General features: G+C 43.3%; 1 protein-coding gene across 3 annotated transcripts in view; it reads left to right on the forward strand.

Annotated features, from left to right (window-relative positions):
- Positions 1-539: 539 nt before the first annotated feature.
- Positions 540-23,001, forward strand: part of tmem255a (transmembrane protein 255A) — a 91,494-nt gene continuing 69,032 nt past the window's right edge. For 2 of the 3 annotated variants that reach the window (XM_070882818.1, XM_070882820.1), the window contains exons 1-4: positions 540-668; positions 855-997; positions 3,700-3,762; positions 20,162-20,251. In XM_070882818.1, coding sequence (XP_070738919.1) covers positions 614-668; positions 855-997; positions 3,700-3,762; positions 20,162-20,251 — 351 coding nt within the window. In that variant the 5' untranslated portion in view covers positions 540-613. The remainder of the gene's footprint in view (positions 669-854; positions 998-3,699; positions 3,763-20,161; positions 20,252-23,001) is intronic. The other variant, XM_070882819.1, reaches the window with a different exon arrangement.

Raw genomic sequence — 23,001 nt, forward strand, 5'->3', positions numbered from 1 at the left:
GCCAATGGTGGAGTGATTATAATCAGGGATGCTCAAGAGGGCAGAATTTGAGGAGCGCAGATATCTCGAGGGGCTGTGGGGCTGGAGGAGATTACAGAGATAGGGAGGGGCGAGGGCCATGGAGGGATTTGAAAACAGGGTTGAGAATTTTGAAATCGAGGCATTGCTGAACTAGGAGTCAATGTAGGTCAGCGAGCACAGGGGTGATGGGTGAGCGGGACTTGGTGCCAGTTAGGACACAGGCAGAGAAGAGGAGCAGCAGGAAGATGTTGTCACTTTCCATGAACATTCCTCCTTGCCTCTCGTGGCAAGAATTTGTCCTCCCTCCCCACCCCTGAACTCTCCATCAGAGTCCCAGGAGCTCTGCAGAGAAAGCCCAAGGACTGGCTCAGTGCTCAGAGAGCCTGGCGCATGCGCGCAGGCCGGGAGCCAGCACGGCAGTGCGGGAACAAGCGGGGAGAGAGGGGCGGGAAGTCGGCGATCTCCGGGCTCCGTACAAAAGCAGCAACATCTGGCGGGGGTTTAGTGGCCAAGGCGACATGTATGCACTGCTGGCGGCCTAAGGCACTAGGGGGGAGGAGGAGGAGGAGGCAGGCAGGCAGGCGATTGAGCAATGCAGCGGCCACTGACTCAGCAGCCCAGTGGAATAACCCTGCACGATTCCGCAGGTAAGTGAAGACTTGCTGCAAGGTGAAAGCGAGGGGTTTTGTCTGAATGCAGCTTAACTGCACCGAGAGAGTGAGTGAGTGACACGCAGTCAATCATTGCCACGGCTGACCTCTGCATGAAATGCTAGCTCGGGAGTGTTTTTTTTGTGTGTGAAGGGGATGTAACGGCGTGCTGTGTCTTTACAGGGCTGTTCAATAAAAGGAAGAAAGCTTCTCTCTTGGTGAGTGGTGCCCTTCTTATCGCCTCGGTGTTAATTCTGACTGTAGGCTTGGCAGCTACCACAAGGACTCTCAATGTTTCAGTTGGAGGATATTACCCCGGGGTCATTGTGAGTAGTGTGATCAGAGTTAACTTTTACAAAGCAACTGCAACTGCAAGGGCTCGGGGTTTGTTAGTGAGTGCGCGGGGATGTGGGGCAGGGGCAATGTGTTGGAATTATTCACACCCTCCGTTCGTTGCTTTGATCTTCGTGCGTTTTATTTTCCCTTTATCGTCTCACAAGCATTGCGACAGGAACAAGTACGCGCCCGCTGGCTCTGTTCTTGAGAATGAATAAAACTTTGCCAGTCTTTGCAATGCCCGATTGTCTCAGGTACTTAAATCGAGGGAAATTTACTGTTTGCCTTTAGTAATCCATAGTGCTCTCCAGTTAGGACGAGAATTTGGCGATTTAACTAATGCTAGAATTGTACTAACACATAGTAAATGTATGATTTTATAAATCAATTATAAATCCAAAACGGAATTCAGGAGAAACGTCTTTACCCAGGGAGAGTGGTTAGAATATGGGATTTGCTAACACAGGGAGTGTTTGAGGCGAATAACAGATGCATTTAAGGGGAAAGCGAGACAAATACATAAGAAAGAAAGACTTGCATTTATATAGCGCCTTTCACGACCGCCAGACTTCTCAAAGCGCTTTACAGCCAATGAAGTGCTTTTGGAGTGTAATCACTGTAGTAATGTAGGAAACACAGCAGCCAATTTGTGCACAAGCAAGCTCCCACAAACAGCAATGTGATAATGACCAGATAATCTGTTTTTGTTGTGTTGATTGAGGGATAACCATTGGCCAGGATAACTCCCCGGCTCCTCTTCGAAATAATGCCATGGGATCTTTTACGTCCACTTGAGAGCAGACAGGGCCTCAGTTTAATGTCTCATACGAGGGTGGAAGGAACAGAAAGGAAAGATTTTTGCTGATAGGGTGAGATGAAGTAGGTTTGTGTGGTGCACAAACACTGGCACGGACCTGTTGGGCTGAATGGCCTGTTTCTGTGCTGTATGAATCTACACTGAAACTCCAGAACCATTCGGCTGCAGAGTTCATGACTCTACTGGAAAAGCACAGACCTGTAGTGGGGTTTGGATAAACGACATGCCTCTTCCAGTCATCATACTGATTAAGTTTTATTAAGGAGATATAGTTGGTGAGTGTCGGGAGGGAAGGGGAATTGTTGATCAATGTAAAAGATTGGAGACGTTGTAGGTAATAAGCATACCAGTTTGTAGTTTGATATGTTGTTGTGGTGAGACAAGATAAAGAGCGTGCACAATGTGGAGCTGACAGTTCAGTAGGAGACAAGGTTAGGGGAGGCCCATGAGAAATATGTAGCACATGTGGCTGAGTGCAGAGACATGGGTTGGCAGTATAAAGTGCAGGTGGTCAGTACAAGGTACATGTGATGGAGGTGGGGTGTGGGGGGATCTGATGGAGGCATGGATGAGGACTCCCTTCATTAGGCTGGAGAGGGTGTGATTTTGTGCTCCCGTCAGAAAACGGTGTTTGTTGGGAGTCCATCAAGGGCACACAGACCATGATTTTCCGAGGTCGGTTTTAATGGATGGAAAATTCAAGGCTCTGCCTGGGAGCGTCCAGTGGTGTAACGGGTGAGGACTGAGAGTGCAGCGTTGGGGGATGGCGAAGCATTACATGAGAGAAACGGTTCGGATAAAGGCTGTCTCTGCAGAGGCTGATGGGGATATCTGCTTACACCCTGCCTCGCTGTTGTCCAAGTTTAGCAGTACTGTTGTGAGGGCCAGATTTACTGACTATGTCTGGCAACATCTGATAACCTGCGTGGTGGCAGAAGCTGCAACTTTTGTTGCTTGTGTGATATATGATCCAAGCACGGAAACGCCATGTCTATCGACTTCCATGATATAGTGATGTAGTTATGCCTTTGTGTGTTTAATGTTAAACAGTGAAGAGCAGTGGTACAGAACACAGATTTTATCTTTTTTTTTTAAATTGCAGCCAAATCCTTTGAACAGAATGAGAATCTGAAAATGCTAAAATGCACCAGATGAGAAAAAGTTAATTACATTTTGATTTGGTGTTCACTGTCTGATAGTGAGTTGATGTAAATCATGTTGAAATGTAACTTGCCACTTTGTGCATTACATTATTGCAACATAAGAAATGGTTTAAGCACTTTCACGAGTGCAGTGCCTTCTTTTTACTTCTAGATGGCCCAGTGGTGCAATGTATTAGTGTCTGTGTCCTCACACAGTGACTTTCAGTATTCATTCAGGTCATTGAGGAGACTCAGAGCACGGACTGTCTTCCCCACAGAGAGAAAGAGAAAATAGCTGGGAATGATGTGTGAGGTGAAGGAAATTAAAAAAAGATAACACATAATGTAAAAGAATAAGGAGTTAAGGGATATAAGTAAAACCATACAAGTGTGCTGTTCCCTTTTTGTTACTTTGGCACCGTGATGCATCAGAAATGCAACTCATTCAGGGAAATATTTATTTTTATTTGTTTTCAGCTTTCCAAAATGTTCCATGTAGCTTTTTAAAACAAAGTTGCACTTGATGCGTGTCATACCGTGCCAGATTTTTAACTGTTTGTGTTCATGTTGCCTTTAATATTCTGAAAGTTATGAAAACAAAAGTTATTCAGCAACATCTGACAATGCAGATAGTGTGTATGTCAACAAAGCACGGAGTGACTGAATTTTTCAAACTATAGTTTCTGGTTGTTTTTTGTAAAGTATAATTTTCATTGGTTTTGGATTATTTCAGCTTGGTTTCGGATCATTTCTGGGACTGATTGGGGCGAATCTACTTGAAAATAAAAGACAGATGGTAAGTAGAAGGTTTTCTAAAGGAATACTGCTGCATACTTGTGAGCTGCAACATGTGTACCCTTCGGAAGGCCCTGTAAAATATAGAAATGTAAATATGAGTGTGGCTATTTATTCATTGCAATGCTTACTCCCTAGATCCTTTAATAGAAAATTGCATTAGCTGCACTGAGTATTGGATATGGTCAGTGTAAAAGAGTCAGAAGTGAAATGAGGTGACTACATTCAGTTTAATGGATTGTGGGTGAAGCACTTGCCAGGATAGACTCCAGGAGTTTGGTTAGACAGTGATAACTGACAGACACCACATTATCTCCAGTATGTTTAATTTGTTGTGTATTGCTTCAAGGCAACGGTAGCATAGTGGTTATGTTACTGGACTTAGTAATCCAGAGGCCAAGACTAATAATCGGGACATGGCAGTTGGGGAATTTAGTTAATTAAATAAATCTGCAATAAAAAGCTAGGTGACCATGAAATTATCAGATGGTGTCTAAAATTCCATCTGGTTCACTAATGTCCTTTAGGGAAGGAAATCTGCTGTCCTTACCTGATGTGACTCCAGACCCACAGCAATTGCTCTTTGAAATGGCCTAGCAAGCTGTTCAGTTGTAACAAAAAATGACAATAAAAATACAACCAGTACAATAGAAAATTGACTTTAATTGAGTATGGAGCTGGTTTGAATTTTACATAGTCGCTGATGTGTTTTGGGAATCTGTCATTAAAATTCTGATTAAATAGTGACCGGCTAATCATAGCACTGGATTTCAAAATAAATAAAATTCTTCTAAGTTAGTAGCTCACTTAGTAAGTGTTGGACAGCTCAGAGTAGCATTCTCATCTCTGAGTCAGAGAGTCATGAGCTCAAGGATCACTTCAGAGATTTGAGCATATAATGTAGGGCGTGCTGAACTGTTGGAGGTGCCGTCTTTTAAATGAGATGTTAAACGGAGGCCCTGTCTGCCCTCTCAGGACAGATGTAAAAGATCCCAAGGCACTTTTCGAAGAAGAGCATTGGCATTCTCCCTGGTGTCCTTTCCAACATGTATCCCTCAACCAACAGCACCAACATTAGATTATCTGGTTATTTATCTTAGTGCTGTTTGTGGGACTTGGCTGAGTGCAAATTGGCTGTTATGTTTCCCTACATTACTTCAAAAGTAAGTCTGTTCTTCCTTCTCCCAACATATCCATTTTGACATTGTTTTAGAACAGAAAATAGAGGATGACTTGAACTCAAAGGCTAAGTCGTGTTACACATAGACGATGCTCAATGGATGGCTCTTGTTTTTATTTCCACGAGTGGAGCTGCCCGTATAACTAACAAGAAACAAAGCCATGAAGAAGTTCATGGTTAGACCACACTTGGAGTACTGCGTACAGTTCTGGTCGCCATATTATAAAAAGCATATAGAGGCATTGGAGAGGGTGCAGAGAAAATTTACAAGGATGATACCAGAAATGCCAAGATATACCCACCAGAAAAGGATGAACAGGCTGGGTCTCTTTTTTCTCTTGAAAAGAGAAGGCTGATAGAGATCTTTAAAATTATGAAAGGTTTTGATAGAGTTGATACAGAGAGAGTGTTTCCACTTGTGGGGAAGAGCATAACTAGAGGCCATCAATAGAAGATAGTCACCAAGAAATCAAATGGGGAATTCAGAAGAAACTTCTTTACCCAGAGAATGTGGAACTCGCTACCACAGGGAGTAATTGGGGGAGATTAGTATAGATGCATTTAAGGGGAGGCTAGATAAGCATATGAAGGAGAAGGTTGATAGTTAGATGAGGCAAGATTGGAGGAGGCTTGAGTGGAGCATAAATGCCGGCATGGACTGGTTGGGCCGAATGGCCTGTTTCTGTGCTATGTAAGTTCTAACCAGACTGGTAGATTTCGATTTAAAATCACGTAACATGGAAGGCCATATGGTATTCTGTTTAGTATTTTATATTGAGTGTTTCTAAGTATAGATTTTTTTTGATGATGCCATTCCCTTTGTAGCTGGAAAGATGTGTTAAAACCAAAAACGTGGTTGTGACCCATTAAAGTGAAGATTCAATTTGTTTCTGCAATAAAATGAGTGAAATAGATGGTTTCAAAACTCAGCATCATATGAATGATGGAGCAGAACTGGTTAAATGGTAACTACTTACTATTTTGATTTCAAAATTTTCATCCTTGTTTAAAAATCCCTCCATGGCCTCGCCTCTCCCTATCTCTATAATTTCTTTCAGCCTCACTACCCCTCGAGATGTCTGCGCTCCTCTAATTCTGCCCTCTTGAGCATCCCTGATTATAACTGCTCAACCATTGGTGGCCGAGTCTTCAGCTGCTTGGGCCCTAAACTCTGGAACTCCCTCCCTAAACCTCGCTTCCTCTCTACCCCTCTCAAAAACGCTCCTTAAAACCTATCTCTTTGACCAAGCTTTTGGTCATCTCTGTAATTTCATCTGTGTGGCTCGGTGTCAAATTTATCTCTCTTTGACTTTTTGACTTTTAACACTGCTGTGAAGTGCCTTAGGACGTTTTACTATGTTAAAGGTGCTATATAAATAAAAGTTGTTATTAATAGTGCCTTTAGTATTTGTATCTGTTCATTAAGAAATTCCATTCTTTTGTTATCAGGGGTTAAGTGTTACTTTATGAATTTTCTTTGGCATTAATACAGATATAATGGAGAATCTGTAGGGTGGATCTACAAAAAGTGAATTTGTATATGAGGATGTAATGGGCAACATGTAATGGTAAATGCCTATCTATAATGGAATAGGGAAAGTTGTGCAGATAAGTGCCCATCGGTGGTGGTGTAGCAGGAATTGTGCGGATATGATCTTATCCTTGATGATATAGTAGGAACCCTGTGGGCAAGTATCAATAATGGTCCAGGAAGAGCTCTGTTGTTTCCCATTGGCTCAGCTCAGGAACAGAAAGATAAGAGTTTGAGCCCCACTTTGGTACAAATTTCAGCCAACCCTCCAGATTCTACATTGTCGTAGGAGCGGGCCTTTGGAAGAGGCGTTAACCGAGCCCTCATCTTGCTCTTCGGGTAGATATTCAGAATCCCCTGGCACTGTTCAGAGGAGAGCAGGGCGCTCTTTGCACCCTGGCCAGCATTCCCTCCTTTGACCAATACAATCATAAAATGTCATTTGGCTCAGTTTGTCGATCATTGTTGTTGTGGAATGGCTGCGGCTTGTGGAAAAGAAGCACTGGGCACTCATAAAATAAAGAAAGCACTTGGTTTGGACACCTGGGGGGTAATTTCTCCGGACAGGAAACCCACGGGATCAGATGATGGAGAGTAAACTCATGGTGGGTATAAACCAGCCTTGCACCCGATTCCGTCGATTTCTCGATGGGCTGGGTTAGGTTAAAATTGTTCCTGTAATTCTTAGAGGGGTTTGAAATTAGTGACATTTTTGCAAGATTATTAAATTTGGAAGAAATTCAACAGAATTGGAAAGTTGCTAATGTACCTCCATTGGAAAAAAATATAAATAAGCTTCCCTGGAAAATATAGTCAAGATTTTAACACCAGTATCAGACAAATAAGTGTTTGACATTATTTTGAAATCTAGCAGGTAAAAACACTTGGATAAAAGATAACTTGTTAAAGGACGATCTGCATTGATTCCTGAAAGAGGTCATAACTAACAAATCTGACAGAGTTCTTCAAACAACATTTTTGATCTTGAAGATAGGGACGATGCAGTTAATATATTTGATTTTCCAAACGCTTTTGATAAGGTTCCATATTGACCATTAATGGCTAAAGCAAAGAGTCACAGTATAGAGTGTAAAATATGGTACTGGATAGAACAATGGCTTAGTAACAAGAAATTGAGGGTTGCTATCAGTGGGAGCACCTCAAGTTGGAAAGAGGTTACCAGTAGGATCCTCCAGTGATCGGTCTTGTGACCCTTGGCATTTTAATATGTATGAATGACTTCGATGAGTGTATGATAAGCTGTCTTCAAATTTGCAATGGATACCAAAATTATGAAGCAGATCAAGTAATGAGGAATTATGGGCCCAAGTTTCCACATGATTTGCGCCTGATTTTAGAAATCGTAATTCTCCACTTTTTTTTCTGCAATTCTAGTCAGGTAGAACAGTTCTACTTTGGAACAGAATTTTTTTCTTCAAAAGGGGACGTGTCCGGCCACTGACGCCTGATTTCAAAGTTTCCACAGTGAAAACGTACTCCAAACCTGAGTTAGAATGGAGCAAGTGAAGATTTTTGTAGAACTGAAAAAACTTGTTCTGCACATTAAAAAATCAGGCGCAGGTTACAAATTAGGCGTCCAGAATGAGGTGGGGGGGGGGGGAGAGAAGGGAAGTCATTAAATTCTACAAAAATCCTTATTTATACTTCTACAAATATTATACAAATAAATCCAACCTGAATAAACATTTATAAGCAAAGAAAAGATTAAATAAACCATCTTCCTACCTGTGTGAAAGTGTTTCAGGCACGGAGAATGCTGCAGTCAGCCTGAGGGGCCCGTTCTTCCCGAGGGGGGGGGGAGGAGGCGCCCGTTCTTCCCGTGGAGGGGGTAAGAGGCGCCCGTTCTTTCCCGCGGGGGGGGGGGGAGGCGCCCATTCTTCCCGCGGGGGGGGGGGGGTGGGGAGAGGAGGCGCCCGTTCTTTCCCGCGGGGGGGGAGAAGGCGCCCGTTCTTCCCGCGGGGGGAGGGGAGGCGCCCGTTCTTCCCGCGGGGGGAGGGGAGAGCAGGCGCCCGTTCTTTCCCGTGGGGGGGGGGGAGGAAGGAAACAGTGAGAAGGCTGCAAGTGCTGATGGCAATGTGCTTTTATTAAAGAAATGTTCAAAAATTAAACAGCTACAAAGAACTACAAAAATGGCCGAGTGCCAATGTTTTTTTCACACTGAGCATGCGCGAACGCTCCAACGCGCACGCGCAGCGTTGCCGGCAGGGAATAAACAAATTTAAATAGTACCCGCCCCCTCCCACTTACAAAATCGGCGTGAGTGCAGGCTCTGCCCCCCTGGGCGCCGCGCCAGGCAGACAAGGAGCTGCAGAACGCTCCAGAATTGCGATTTTTTTTTTTTTTTTTTTTTTTTTTTTTTTTTTTTTTTTTTTTTTTGGCGTGAAAAACGGGCGCCCAGCTCGGAGGGGCACCAGTTTTTTTTATCGTGTGGAAACTTGGGCCCACTGTAACTACAGTATTTAAAAGGATTTCGATCTTTTAGGTAACTGGGCCAATGGGAGGTTGGTGCAACTCATTGTGGCCGAATGTAAGATAATTAGCATTGGAGCAAGGAAGCAAAAAAAAAGATTTATTAAGTGGTATGTGCTAATTAAAAAAAGACCTATGGGATGAAACTGCTTCTGCTGAAAATAGAATCACATTGAAGACAAAATTGATTTTTTTTTCACAAATTATTAATAGGAGACATTTCACCTGCCACAGGGGTTCCAATGGATGAAACTCTCAGTATTGCGTGTGGCTGTTTTTAAAAAAAAAAATGGTAAACAAGGCACTAAATAAGGTTGCATTAACAGAGGAATAGAGTACAAATCTAAAGAGGCTGTTGTTGAACTATTTATAATATTGTATAAAGTTCTAGAAACCTAATCACAGGAAGGATATGAAGCCTTATGAAGATATTAGGGCACTCCTGGGGAAAAGCAAGTCTCCCCAATTATGTGGTCGTCTTGCCTAACAGAAGGCACAATGACTGACTGTTCTGCAGTCTTCCTTGGCCCAGGCATTTCATTCAACTGAGACTAAATCCTGTTTGCGCACTGGTACTACTGTTCCGTCACCGCCCCCACCCCCCATTTCAGTCCATTGTAAGACACTGCTTTGTTTAGGGGCTGATAAAATAGCTGAGTCTCACGGTTGACTGAAATACTGGTCGCTGGGTAGATCATCCAGTCAGGGAGATACGCAAACAGTTGTGGGAGAGGCTGGGCTTTCTCTGCTGTGCTCTCCCCAGCTGTGCGCCTCGGCTAATCTTCTGGCACCCGGGATAGCTGCGTCGCGCTGAAATGCAGGGAAAATGGCCCAGTGACCTGAGACTCTGAGCTGACCTATTGGCATGCTGGCCGATCCCCTGACGATGCAAAGATGGGAGGAAAAGCAATGTGTGAGGAGGACACACAAAATCTGCAAAAGAATATAGACAGGCTAAGTGAGTGGGTAAAAATTTGGCAGATGGAGTATAATGTTGGAAAGTGCGAGGTCATGCACTTTGGCAGAAAAAAAATCAAAGAGCAAGTTATTATTTAAATGGAGAAAGATTGCAAAGTGCTGCAGTACAGTGGGACCTGGGGGTACTTGTGCATGAAACACAAAAGGAGAGTATGCAGGTACAGCAAGTGATCAAGAAGGCCAATGAAATCTTGGCCTTTACTGCAAAGGGGATGGAGTATAAAAACAGGGAAGTCTTGCTACAGCTATATAAGGTATTGATGAGGCCACACCTGGAATGCTGCATGCAGTTTTGGTTTCTATATTTACGAAAGGAGGCAGTTCAGAGAAGGATCACTAAGTTGATTCTGGGGATGAGAGGGTTGACTTATGAGGAAAGGTTGAGTAGTTTGGGCTTCTACTCATTGGAATTCAGAAGAATGAGAGGTGATCTTATCGAAAAGCATAAGATTATGAGGGGGCTTGACCAGGTGGATGCAGAGAGGATGTTTCCACTGATGGGGGAGATTAGAACTAGAGGGCATGATTTTAGAATAAGGGGCCGCCCATTTAAAACAGAGATGAGGAGAAATTTCTTCTGGGGGTTGTAAATCTGTGGAATTCGCTGCCTCAGAGAGCTGTGGAAGCTGGGACATTAAATAAATTTAAGACCGAAATAGAAAGTTTCTTAAATGATAAGGGTATAAGAGGTTATGGGGAGCGGACGGGGAAGTGGAGCTGAGTCAATGATCATCAGCCATGATCTTATTGAATGGCAGAGCAGGCCCAATTGGCCGTATGGCCTACTCCTGTTCCTATTTCTCGTTCTTATGTTCTTATCATCTCCCCACTCGCCCAGTTGTTGTCTTAGTGCATTAACACAGCTGAGTCTGGGAGCTGACTGAAATGTCGGTCGGTTGAACCGCAATCATCCTTCTCTAACGCGATGGATTGGCCTTGGCCATCCCAATCAGTCCACTGGAAATCATTCAGTGAAATCCGTTCCCAGCTGCTCCGTCCATACACAACCTGTTTATTTGCACGCCAATGAAGTGGTTTCTACTGTGTCGAGAATTTGCATTTGGCCAGATTTTGCTGCGAAAATAACGGTGAGGCGAACGGTGCTCACCGTTATTTATGTGTGAATCAACAACTTCTGGCAACCACACACACCCACTTAAACGCAGAAATCCAGATGCTGCAGTCCGAGATGCCCTGCTGCTCCAGAAGCTGCGTGAAAACGGTATCACACCGCCTGACTCACCATTCAAATACATTGAACAGCATGAAGTCATATATATGAACTAAACTCACTAGATAATGCCCAAATTTGCCCAGGAGTTGCTCTGTTTTTTTTTTTTGGAGCAACTTGATTTTTCTGGAGTATCTTAAAAATCCCCATTCTGCACATTTAATTTGCGCCAGTGTAAGTGAATTAGTTAGGATTTTTTTTTTTAGTTTCGTTTTCTTTTCAAAAGGGGGTGTTACCAGCCACCTACACCAGTTTTGGCCATTTAAGCCAGATTGGACAGCTAATAGTTGTTCCAAACGAACTTTTGTGGCCACACAGAAAACCCTTGCGGAGAGTTAAGAAATCAGCGCAGGTAGCCAGAGATGGGGGGTGGGCGGGGGGAAAGTGGAGAGGACCTTGCAAAGCACTAAACACCTTCACAACAGCTAATACAGATCTTGTACTGTAACCGTTGCATAATTTACACATTCCACTATATAAAGCTTCATAAAATATGCACTTTTTAATATCATTTATATCAGAAGACAAAGGATTTCATAAAACCATTTATGAATCAAATATTTTGTTAGCAGGGCTATGTTAATGCAAGTTGTTATCTTGTTTCATCACGCCATCATGAGGTAGTGATCGTGGGTGGTGCAATGATGGGAGTAATACAACTGGCCTTGTTGTCATCGGGTTAGGGAGCGGAAAATCAACCGAGGTTCCAGCTCTTGGTCGCTATCCATTGAGCCTGATGGAACTGTTCTATGTGTAGAGGTCAGGTGAAAAGTGGAACAGGCTGTGAAGTCCCTTGTGGTCACATAGCCTGCCTTTCTCCAATTGTCAAGGCTTGGGCTTGCACATGAATGAACAATGGTCACTTACACAAGGTACCTGAGGGTGCCCATGTAGTTACTCCCCAATAAGGCACCCGTGGGTGCTGATGGAATGTTCCCAACAGGGTATCTACGGGCATCCATGCAATTGTTCACTAAGAATTGGTGATATTTTTTAAAAAATTGACCCAAGTCATGATTACTACCAAAACAAAAGCCACAACCAGATATTTGCTGGTACTGAGATCAAACCTAAGGAAAGTTTTCTCTGGTCATTCTCACCTCAACAGCCAATTGCATTGTGCTATTGACAGAGACTTTTTCTAAATCATTTAAAGAAACTCTCCTCCATCCAACCCCCCCGATCAAAAGTCTCCTCGCACCAACCTGTTTCTTGTAGCCCTCAGCACGGGAAGGCAGTGACCAGCCTGTGCGGCAGGCCACTCGGCCCGGGACGCGTTGGGTCCCATGCTGCAGGCACGCATCATCATAATCATGGGAGGAGCTACTGCCATTGCGCGAACGCTCTACTGCCAATGCGGACAGCTGCCGGCACTCTTAGGCGCAGGGCCCTAGCTCCGCCTCCCAATGGACTCGCCACGCCGCGTCAAGCCCCGGGAGAGTCAGCAGAGGGGTTAGAATATGGGGATATCTTTTCGGCACCGTTTTGAGCGCAGGAAGTCGGCACACTTCACATAAATGTGCCGAAAATAATGGAGGGCCAAATTTGGGCCCAAAATTCGGGCATGTACATTCCAGTCTAAGTATCCTTTTAATGGTTTGTGAAGTCTTAATTACTGCCAAACGACCACCCTGGCACTGAAAATTAACTTTTACAAGCGTGAAGTCTCATTCCTTCAGCTTTTAATAATTTAGATTTAAAAATAATTTTCCTTTCTTTACTTTTTCTTTCTGTTTTTTTTCTCACTCTCTTAATCCAATCTTTCTTTCCCTCTTTGTATTTTACTTTCTGTATCTGATTTGACATTGAATTCAATATTCTAACTTACACTTCCTGGTTCAGACTCTGCGCTGCTCATTAACGATTCTGGTTAAAAAGATACACAGTTGTTCGCACAGGACCCAGCTTCCCTGTAGAGGGTGCTGTGCTTTTTGGATGTGTTGGCTTTCAGTAACTTGCCATCAATGGGAATGTGCAAATCTAACAAATGGCTGGCCCTGTTCGTTCACCGCTCAGAGGAAAACCTAGTCAATGCAACCTAATGGTTACATGGTTGAACAAAGCTGTTGTGTCTGCTAGTATGTTCCTCAGAGGGAACAGCTGAAGACTGATAGTACTGCTTGACAAAACACAACCTTGATGGTAACTTGTAACTATTGCTGTTATCATGCAACCAGTGACCTTGGAAGAGTCGTACAGTGAAAGCTGTGATTTTCAGGTGAATCTGCATTTTAATTTTTCCCACCATCCACTGGGTTGCATGACTAGGTCCTCCACCTACTGTCGTGCTGTGGCGTGAAATCATGGCAGTTTGCGGTACTATTGGTACTCCATAATAGTGGTTACACTGGCAAAGGAAAAGCACTTTTGCTTTCCAATGCACTGCCACTAATGCCTCTTGTCAAGCTTCTCAGCAACGATTCCAACAAGGCAACACATTTTCAGACGTGATTATGTGCAGATAATTCAATACTGGCCTTCATTCCTCTTGGTGCTCAATGTATGATGACATTGGACCATACCTAACCCAGGGCTCCACTGTGCCAAAACTCCTGGTTTCCTTATCTACACCCCCTTGGAGGCAGTGCATTGGAGGTTCACTCGATTGATTTATGGGATGTGAGGGGTGTCTTATGATGGATTGAGTAGAATGGGCCTATACTCTCTGGAGTTTAGACAAATGAAAAGTGATCTCATTGAAACATACAAGATTCTGAAGGAGATTGACAGGGTAGGTGCTGAGAGGTTGTTTCCCCTGGCTAGAGTGTATAGGGGGCACAGTCTCGGGATAAGGGGTCGGCCATTTAAGACAGAGATGAGGAATTTCCTCACTCAGAGGGTTGTGAACCTTTGGAATTCTCTGCCCCAGAGGGCTGTGGATGCTGAGTCTCTGAATATATTCAAGGCTGAGATCAATAGATTTTTGGAGTCATGGGGAATTAAAAAATATGGAGATCGGGCGGGAAAGTGGAGTTGAGGTCGATGATCAGCCATGATCTTATTGAATGACGGGGCAGGCTCGAGGGGCTGTAGGACCTACTCCTGCTCCTATTTCTTATGTTCTTATAAGTAAAGGATGCTGAGACTAAGAAGAGTCTTAGCTACTAATAATGAATCTGCTCCTCTGATGTTATTGGTGAGTTACGCTATCTGGTGAGTGCCCTGGCTAGCTATCTGATTATCAAGACTGGCACTGAGATTTTCACATATTTGTTCCAAAGGACAATCCATGCACCCCAGATGATGATGATGATCTTCACAACTTAATTAAATGAAAATCAATTCTGATGAAGGGTCGTCGACCTGAGACGTTAACTCTGTCTCTGTCTCTGTGTCTCTCCGCAGATGCTGACTGACCTGACCTGAGTATTTCCAGCATTTTCTGTTTTTATTTTAGATTATAAATAAAATTCTCACAAGCCAAGCTTTCAGATGAGGTCTGATTGAAGCCATACAAACCAGTACTTTCGTCATGCCATCATATTCTGACAGCATGCATCTCACTGAGCAGCAAAACATATCAAAATATGACGCATCCTGTCTTCACACATCTTCAATGAAATTCACATTCATCTTCCACACGAGGCCTGCTGTCACAAGGCCAACCTTTCTGATGAAGAGGATAAAGGGAGAGGTAGATGTTGAGTTTACGACATGTATAGAACAGGGAGGACACAGATAGAAGGAGACAGTTACACAAGGAAGGAGAAGTCGTCCGAGACAACCAGAATCACGAGCAAATGTACTTGAGATAGACCTTTTGTCCACTGACAGGAGATTTAACTAGTGTTTTTATAAGAATTAATAGAAGGCCAATGGCAAGATCCATTTACCTTTTGGATTCATATGATCTACATAGACCATTGAAGCTTTGATCTTGTGGCACTGAAACTCATTTCTTGCTCCTGACCTCTCGGAGACCTACATTAAAACTGTTCGCTCCCAGTTACACGTTGATTAGCTCTGCTCCTGAAATGCTGAGCTTCCCAATTATAAATGCAGAGTTTTCACACAGGGAAGCTCCACGTGAATGCAAGTAATTTCTGCTGAACATTTACACTAATTTATGCAGAGTAAGGCATGAAATCAAGGACTGGATTTTCTCCAAGAGTCGAATATAACCTAATGGATATTGAGACTAAGTAAGTGGTGGACTTAAGGTCTCCATTTGGAAACTGAGGCAACATTTGGGCCATTAGGCTTCACTTGAAGGTCAATTAATAACAGTATGGATTATGTAACTTCATCTCAATCATTTTTTTTGTACCAGACCAGTTCTACCCTTTACAGTCTGGAAACCCAATGATTCATGTAGCCGTATTTGCACAGATGGTTTCGAATTTCTGGTCAGTATAGATCTGTTAAAATCAAGAATTACCATGGGTCTTAACCAGAGACTTTTCATTGATGGTAATACAATATTTAGAATGATGCTAAACACTCAAAGTTAAATGTAGCTGTCAGTATATATGTTTTCTATGAACTTGTTTGTCTGTCTGACAGTCTATTCATCCGGAATAAGTGCTGCTATCTGATTCAATTCTGGTCATCGTGTTACGGGTAATTTAACCCGTCCTGACCGTGGTAATGACAAATGCAAATGATCTATTCACAGGCTGAAAAAATGCTCTGAATTAGTATTAAATATAGAAACTGCTCTGACCATGTAGATAACAATGAGGTATTTGATAGGTCTCTGCCCTGATCCACACTGTAACACTCTTGTCATTCAGGAAAATGTTCTATTTTCTAGTGTTTAGAAATAATCATTAATTTAAGGAGTATAGTTGTATTCTCTAAACTGTTTAAAAAAAAAAAACTTGCATTTATATCGCACCTTTCACAATCACCAGATGTTCCAAAGGGCTTTACAGCCAATGAAGTACTTTATAAAAAAAAAAGTGCAGTCACTGTTGTAATGTAGGAAACATGGCAACCAATTTGCGCACAGCAAGCTCCCACAAACAGCAATGTGACCATGACTAGATAATCTGTAATTGAGTGATGTTGATTGAGGGATAAATTTTGGCCAGGACACCAGGGATAACTCATCTGCTCTTCTTCAAAATAATGCCATGGGATCTTTTACATCCACCTGAGAGCAGACGGGGCCTTGGTTTAACATCTCCTCCGAAAGACAGCATCTCCAACAGCACAGAACTCCCTCAGTACTGCACTGGAGTGTTAGCCTAGATTTTTGTGCTCAAGTTTCTGGAGTGGGACTTGAACAGACTTTGGCAGAAAAAAATTGAAGAGCAAGTTATTATTTAAATGGAGAAAAATTGCGAAGTTCTGCAGTACAGCGGGACCTGGAGGTACTTGTGCATGAAACACAAAAGGTTAGTATGCAGGTACAGCAAGTGATCAGGAAGACCAATGAAATCTTGGCCTTTATTGCAAAAGGGATGGAGTATAAAAGCAGGAAAGTCTTGCTACAGTTATACAGGGTATTGGTAAGGCCGCACCTGGAATACTGCGTGCAGTTTTGGTTTCCATATTTGTGACAGGATATACTTGCTTTGGAGGCAGTTCAGAGAAGGTTCACTAGGTTGATTCTGGAGATGAGGGGATTGACTTATGAGGAAAGGTTGAGTAGGTTGGGCCTCTACTCATTGGAATTCAGAAGAATGCGAGGTGATCTTATCGAAACGTATAAGATTATGAGGGGGCTTGACAAGGTGGATGCAGAGAGGATGTTTCCACTGATGGAGGAGTCTAGAACTAGAGAGCATGATCTTGGAATAAGGGGCCGCCCATTTAAAACTGAAATGAGGAGGAATTTCTTCTCTGAGGGTTGTAAATATGTGAAATTCGCTGCCTCAGAGAGCTGTGGAAGCTGGGTCATTGAATAAATTTAAGACAGAGATAGTTTCTTAACCAATAAGGGAATAAGGGTTTATGGAGAGCGGACAGGGAAGTGGACCTGAGTCCATGATCGGATCAGTCATAATAGTATTAAATGGCGGAGCAGGCTCAAGGGGCTGTATGGTCTACTCCTCCTATTTCTTCTGTTCTTATAACCCACAACCTTAAGACTCAGGCGAGGGTGCTACCCACTTGAACCACGGTGGACATTTGTTGTAAACATGGGAAACAACTTCACATAATCCTTGCAAGAATCTGTCTTAGTTTTATTGTCATATGTACTGCAAATTTTTTTACACTCAGTAATACATTTTTATTGTTGAAGTTATTGTTTGTGTGTTTCCACCATTTGATTTTCTGGGATGTCATCGTACTATACAATATCCCCAGATGCAAAAGCCAGGGAGTTGACTTGCTCTGAGAGCTTTGTCAGTGCCACTCAGTAGCCAGCTGTGGGAACGGCCTGGGTTCATCAGCCTTTTCTCCTGGTTTGAGAGCAAGCAGCTGGCCTCTGCTTGGCACAGCTGCGGTCAGAAACTCGCTGCATAGCTTGTTTTAAAGCTGTTCTCTTACAGCGATGGCATTTTTTTTCCAGATACAAGAAATGCTAAAACTATCCCCTTCCCTTTCTCCCTTTCCATTTCCTTCCCCCCCCCCCCCGCCCCCCCATCTCAGTGAAGGGTCAAGCCCCATTACATAGGATAACATCAGATATGACACAGAAACAGGCCATTCGGCCCAACCAGTCCATGCTGGCGTTTATGCTCCACTCGAGCCTCCTCCCGTCCTTCCTCATCTAACTCTATCAGCATTGTGATATCTTCACAGAGCACAAGCACACACAGCTTCCAACATGGCAGGCAGCTCTCTCGGAAGCCTCTGGAAATCTGCCTGGTTCTGTTTATTATTAACCCTGCACTTGCAGTACACAAAACATCCACATCCACAGTGTGGCGCTACGAACATTACAAGCTTAGACATTACACTTCTCCCTCCTTAATGAAGAAGTTACTATAACAAACATCATACATAACTTTCATGTTTATACATAACACAGGATATAAACTTATTTTTTTCCATATTTACAAATTTAACTTTACCACTTGTTTTCTGTTTCGAAGAGGATATCTTCGTCTCGAACAGATCCTTCCAAACATGGAGTCGATTTCACACTCATTCGAGACTCATCCTGAGGAACGTTTTCCTCCACGGAATTTCCTTGATTTTCATTTGAACTCACTTTAACTTCAGGCTCTTTGTTTTCCTGACTCGGACTCAGACTTTCATTCTGATTCTCTCCTGGATTTGTTTCCAGTACATTGGATTTAAGATTTGCTACTGGTGTATCAAAACTATCTGATGAGTCAGAAATAATTGAACCATTCCCACCTTCAACTCCTTCCATGTCTGCAGGTAAAATATGAATAAACCTAACTTGTCCATTATCAAACATCTTTACCAAATATGTGCAAGGACCACATATCCTCACTATTCTTCCTGGTAACCACTTTAACCATTTATGGTGATGGTTCTTCACTCTCTCCTTCTGGTTTAATTTCACACTTCTCTCTTTTACTCTACCTCTATCATGATTCTCTTTCTGTCTTAATTGTGTCTCTTCTACGGAATGTGCCAAATTTGGTTTTAACAATGAGAATCTGGTTCGTGGCTGTCGTTTGAGAAACAACTCTGCTGGTGTTCCACCAGTAGTTGTATGAGGAGTATTTCAATATGTAATCAAACATTACAAGCTTACAGACATTACAAGCATAACCCTCTATTCCCTTCTCCCTCATATGCTTGTCTAGCCTCCCCTTAACTGCATCGATAGTATTCGCTTCAACCACTCCCTGTGGTAGCAAGTTCCACATTCTCACCACTCTTTGGGTAAAGAAATTTCTTCTGAATTCCCTATTTGGATTTCTTGGTGACTATCTTATATTAATGGCCTTATAGTTATGCTCTTACACACAAGTGGAAAAATTCTTTCTGTATCCACTCTCAACCTTTCATAATTTTAAATCCCTCTATTAAATCATCCTTCAGCCTTTTTTCAAGAGAAAAGAGAGCCAGCCTGTTCACCTTTCCTGAAGCTGGAATAACTATGAAGGTGGGGATGAAGATCTGGTCAGGTGACACCATGTTTTGACATTAACAAACCTGTACATTAAGAGGAAGTGAAAACTGGAAAAAAAAAGTAACAGTTTAAGAGTTTTGAGGCACTGTGAAAAGAATAATGATTTTCCCAATCTCGTGTTCAAAATGATGAGGGGTTTTGATAGAGTAAATAAGGATAAACTGTGTCCACTGGCAGGAGGGTTGGTAACCAGAGGGCACAGATTTAAGAGCCAGAGGGGTGATGAGGACAAATATTTTTACACAGTGAATTGTTATCTTCTGGAATGCATTACCTGAAAGGGCAGTGGAAGCAAATACAATGCCATCTTTCAAAAGGGAATTGGATATATACCTGAAAAGGAAAAATGTGCAGGGTTATGAGGAAAGAGCAGGGGACTGGGACTGATTGGACAGCTCCATCAAAGAGCCGGCACAGGCACGATGGGCCAAATGGCCTCTTTCTAAGCAGTGTGATTCTATAATTTAACTTAATTTTAAGTTATGATAGCATCTCGGCAAAACAAAAACTGTAGCTCATTGACATGGTGGAGCTGATTTTCCGAATGGAAGCTCTTTCTGGGGAGCCAGAAATAGTTATTGGGGAATCCTGGGTGCTTTGAATGATTTTTCATCCAATTGACGGATGGAAATTTGTGGGGAGCACTGGTGCAATTTGTTGCTTTATGTGATCCTGGTGTGAAGGCTCCCTAACAGAAGCAAACATTCAGGAAATTGGACCTTGCGTTGTCACTGTGCGCACAAGTTATGAAATGCATGCAACATCTAAGATCATCTGCCAGCCATGTCCATGTTTATTGTGCCCTTTTTGGTCTAACTTCTCAAGCGGTTAACTTTGGTCTGTTCAAGCCAACATTTGGATAAGTTCTGCAACCCATTTTATCGTCGTGTCTCTCAAGACAAAGTAAAAATACAAAAATGGCTTTTCATGTCTGAATACTCTGCACCGCCAGTATTTTTTGCATTAAATGTACATTCTGTTTCTTCAGCTGGTGGCATCGATCGTGTTCATCAGTTTTGGTGTAGTGGCGTCTTTCTGTTGTGCCATTGTTGATGGTGTATTTGCTGCCAGACATATTGTGAGTATGACCCCTTCTATCAATGTTGTTTTGCCAAAGAGTTTCAATGTTGCGTGTTAGTGTTTGTTTTCGTACAGCCCCATGTATTAAGGCACTTGGAAAGTATCTTTATCTTCTCCTGACTTTTAGGCACTTGGCTTTTAAGAATACTAATATCAATTCACAGGGACAAGCCCTTGTAAAATAATTTGCATGTACATTCCGGAATTCATGTGATTACTTGAGACACTCTGATTCCAGGAACCTGTGGTCCATGTGCCACTTCTGCCAAGTAATGATAGACGCAACAGAGATAAATGCTGGACATCAAGAACGCCAGGGTAATTCTCTGTGGTTACATAAGAACATAAGAATTCTGAGCAGGAGTAGGCCATACAGCTTCTCGAACCTGCTCTGCCATTCAATGAGATCATGGCTGATCTTCGACCTCGACTCCACTTTCCCACCCGATCTCCATATCCCTTGATTTCCTTAGAGTCCAAAAATCTATCTATCTCCGCCTTGAATATACTCAACGACTCAGCACCCACAACCCTTTGGGGTAGAGAATTCCAAAGATTCACAACCCTCTGAGTGAAGAAATTCCTCCTCATCTCAGTCCTAAATGATCGACACCTTATGAGATTATGCCCCCTAGTTTATACACTCCAGCCAGGGGAAACAATCTCTCAGCATCTACACTGTATCTTGCCTTTGCATATTCCCTAATTTTATTTGAGAGCCGAGACCAACAAAAAAAACTGCTTGCATACACCTATTTTATAGATGCATTGTTTTCTGTTTTATTCAAACAAATCTTTCTCAAAGAAACTCTTTGATCTGAACAGTTTGACTCTGTCTTCCTAGCATACAGTGCAGCCCTTCACGCACACACACACACACTGCCTGCTTAGTTGCTTCGGTATAAAGACCTGGGGATGGAAATTCGGTACCGCCCATTTTGAGGCACCAATGGCGGCGGGCGGTAAATTTTGCGACGGGAAATGGTTTGCATCTGGAGCTGCAAAATTCATCAGCTGGGCCCAGAGTGTGGGGCGGAGCGTTAAGGAGCTGTTTCACACCTCTCGTAGGGCGCATGGCCAGCTGAGCAATTGAGCTAAAGAGCCGGTCTCGGAACGCCCTAATCGGCAAAAAAAAATCACCGAAATCATTTCCAATACCTTACTGATGCCACAAAATCGCAAAAATAAAAAATAATCACACTTCCCTCGGGTAGACATTGCTTCCCTCACAGCTCAGACCGCCCGCTTTCCCAGGCGGTCCCAGTAGGGTGCTCCGAGGCACTACAGGTCCCCCAGAAAACAAATTTCAAAATGGTGTCGCTACCACGGGCGTTGCACACCGGCCCGACTCCCCCTTGCGGCACTGCTCCGCGCCTCCGCAAATCCAACACCGAATGTCTCGGCGGGGCGCTGGAAACTGGCTGCCCGCCCGCCCAGAAATTCTTTCCGCCACCATTAGCGCTCCTCTGGGATGCAAACTGAGGCGACGACAGATCGAATTTCCACTCCCTGATCTTTCTCCACTATTTACTGTGGACCATTAATACAGTCGCAGGAGTGTCAATTAATAAACAACGCACTGGAGGGATCTGTTGGCTTTCAAATCGTTAGCCTTAGTGCTGAACTCCCACTCCCATGGTCACCCGTTTGTATCTCCGCCTCTGCTGAATTCATTAGCGTTGGACCAATGCCTTGCGTTTCCGGCCGGGATGCTTGGTGGACATGGCATCTTTGGGGTGAGAAGAAAGGAATTGCTGCTTGGACAGTGTTGGTCGATCTTGAAGTGCCATTGGACGGCATCCATGGGGAAGTTCACAATGCAGATATTCCTCCTTTTTTCCTAGTTACAGAGAATAACAACACTAAAGCAGGCCATTCAGCCCAACCAGTCTGTGTTGGTGTTTATCCTCCACACATTGCAGCATAATCCCATGTGCCTGCTCTGTTCTCATTTCAGCTTATTCCCCTTTTCTTCAACCGTATACTGATCCTATTCTTCAAGTTGCCATGGCCTCTGCCTGAATCACTAACTCTGGTAGTGCCTCACAACCCTATGTGTAAAAGAAAACATTTCACCTGCTCTCTGTCCTAAAATACTTGCATTTACTCTTGTATCTATGTATCCTTGGTCAGGATGCCTCCATCACTGGAAAGTTTGTTTCTATCTATTCTGGTTCGCACCTCCCCTTCATAATTTTAAACACCTCTATTGAATCGACCCATAATCTCCTTTTGTTGCACTGGCTGGCCTCCCACATTCTACCCTACATAACCTTGAGATGATCCAAATCTTGGCTGCCCGTGTCCTAACTCGCACTAAGTTCTGTTCACCCATCATCCCTGTGCTCACTGACCAAATTGGCTCCCGGTTAAGCAACGCCTCGATTTCAAAATTCCCATCCTTTTCAAACCCCTCCATGGCCTTGCCCCTCCCTATCTCTGTAATCTTCAGCCTCACAACCCCCCGAGATGTCTGCGCTCCTCTAATTCTGCCCTCTTGAGCATCCCTGATTATAATCGCTCAACCATTGGTGGCCATGCCTTCTGTTGCCTAGGCCCAAAGCTCTGGAACTCCCTGCCTAAATCTCTCAGCCTCTCTACGTCTCTTTCCTCCTTTTAAGATGCTTCTTAAAACCTACATCTTTGACCAAGCTTTTGGTCATCTGCTCTAATTTCTACTTATGCGGCTTGATGTCACACATATTTTGTCCCATAATGCTCCTGTGAAGCACCGTGGGATGTTTCACT

Source organism: Pristiophorus japonicus, chromosome 6 (assembly GCF_044704955.1).
Source record: "Pristiophorus japonicus isolate sPriJap1 chromosome 6, sPriJap1.hap1, whole genome shotgun sequence".
NCBI lineage: Eukaryota > Metazoa > Chordata > Chondrichthyes > Pristiophoridae > Pristiophorus > Pristiophorus japonicus.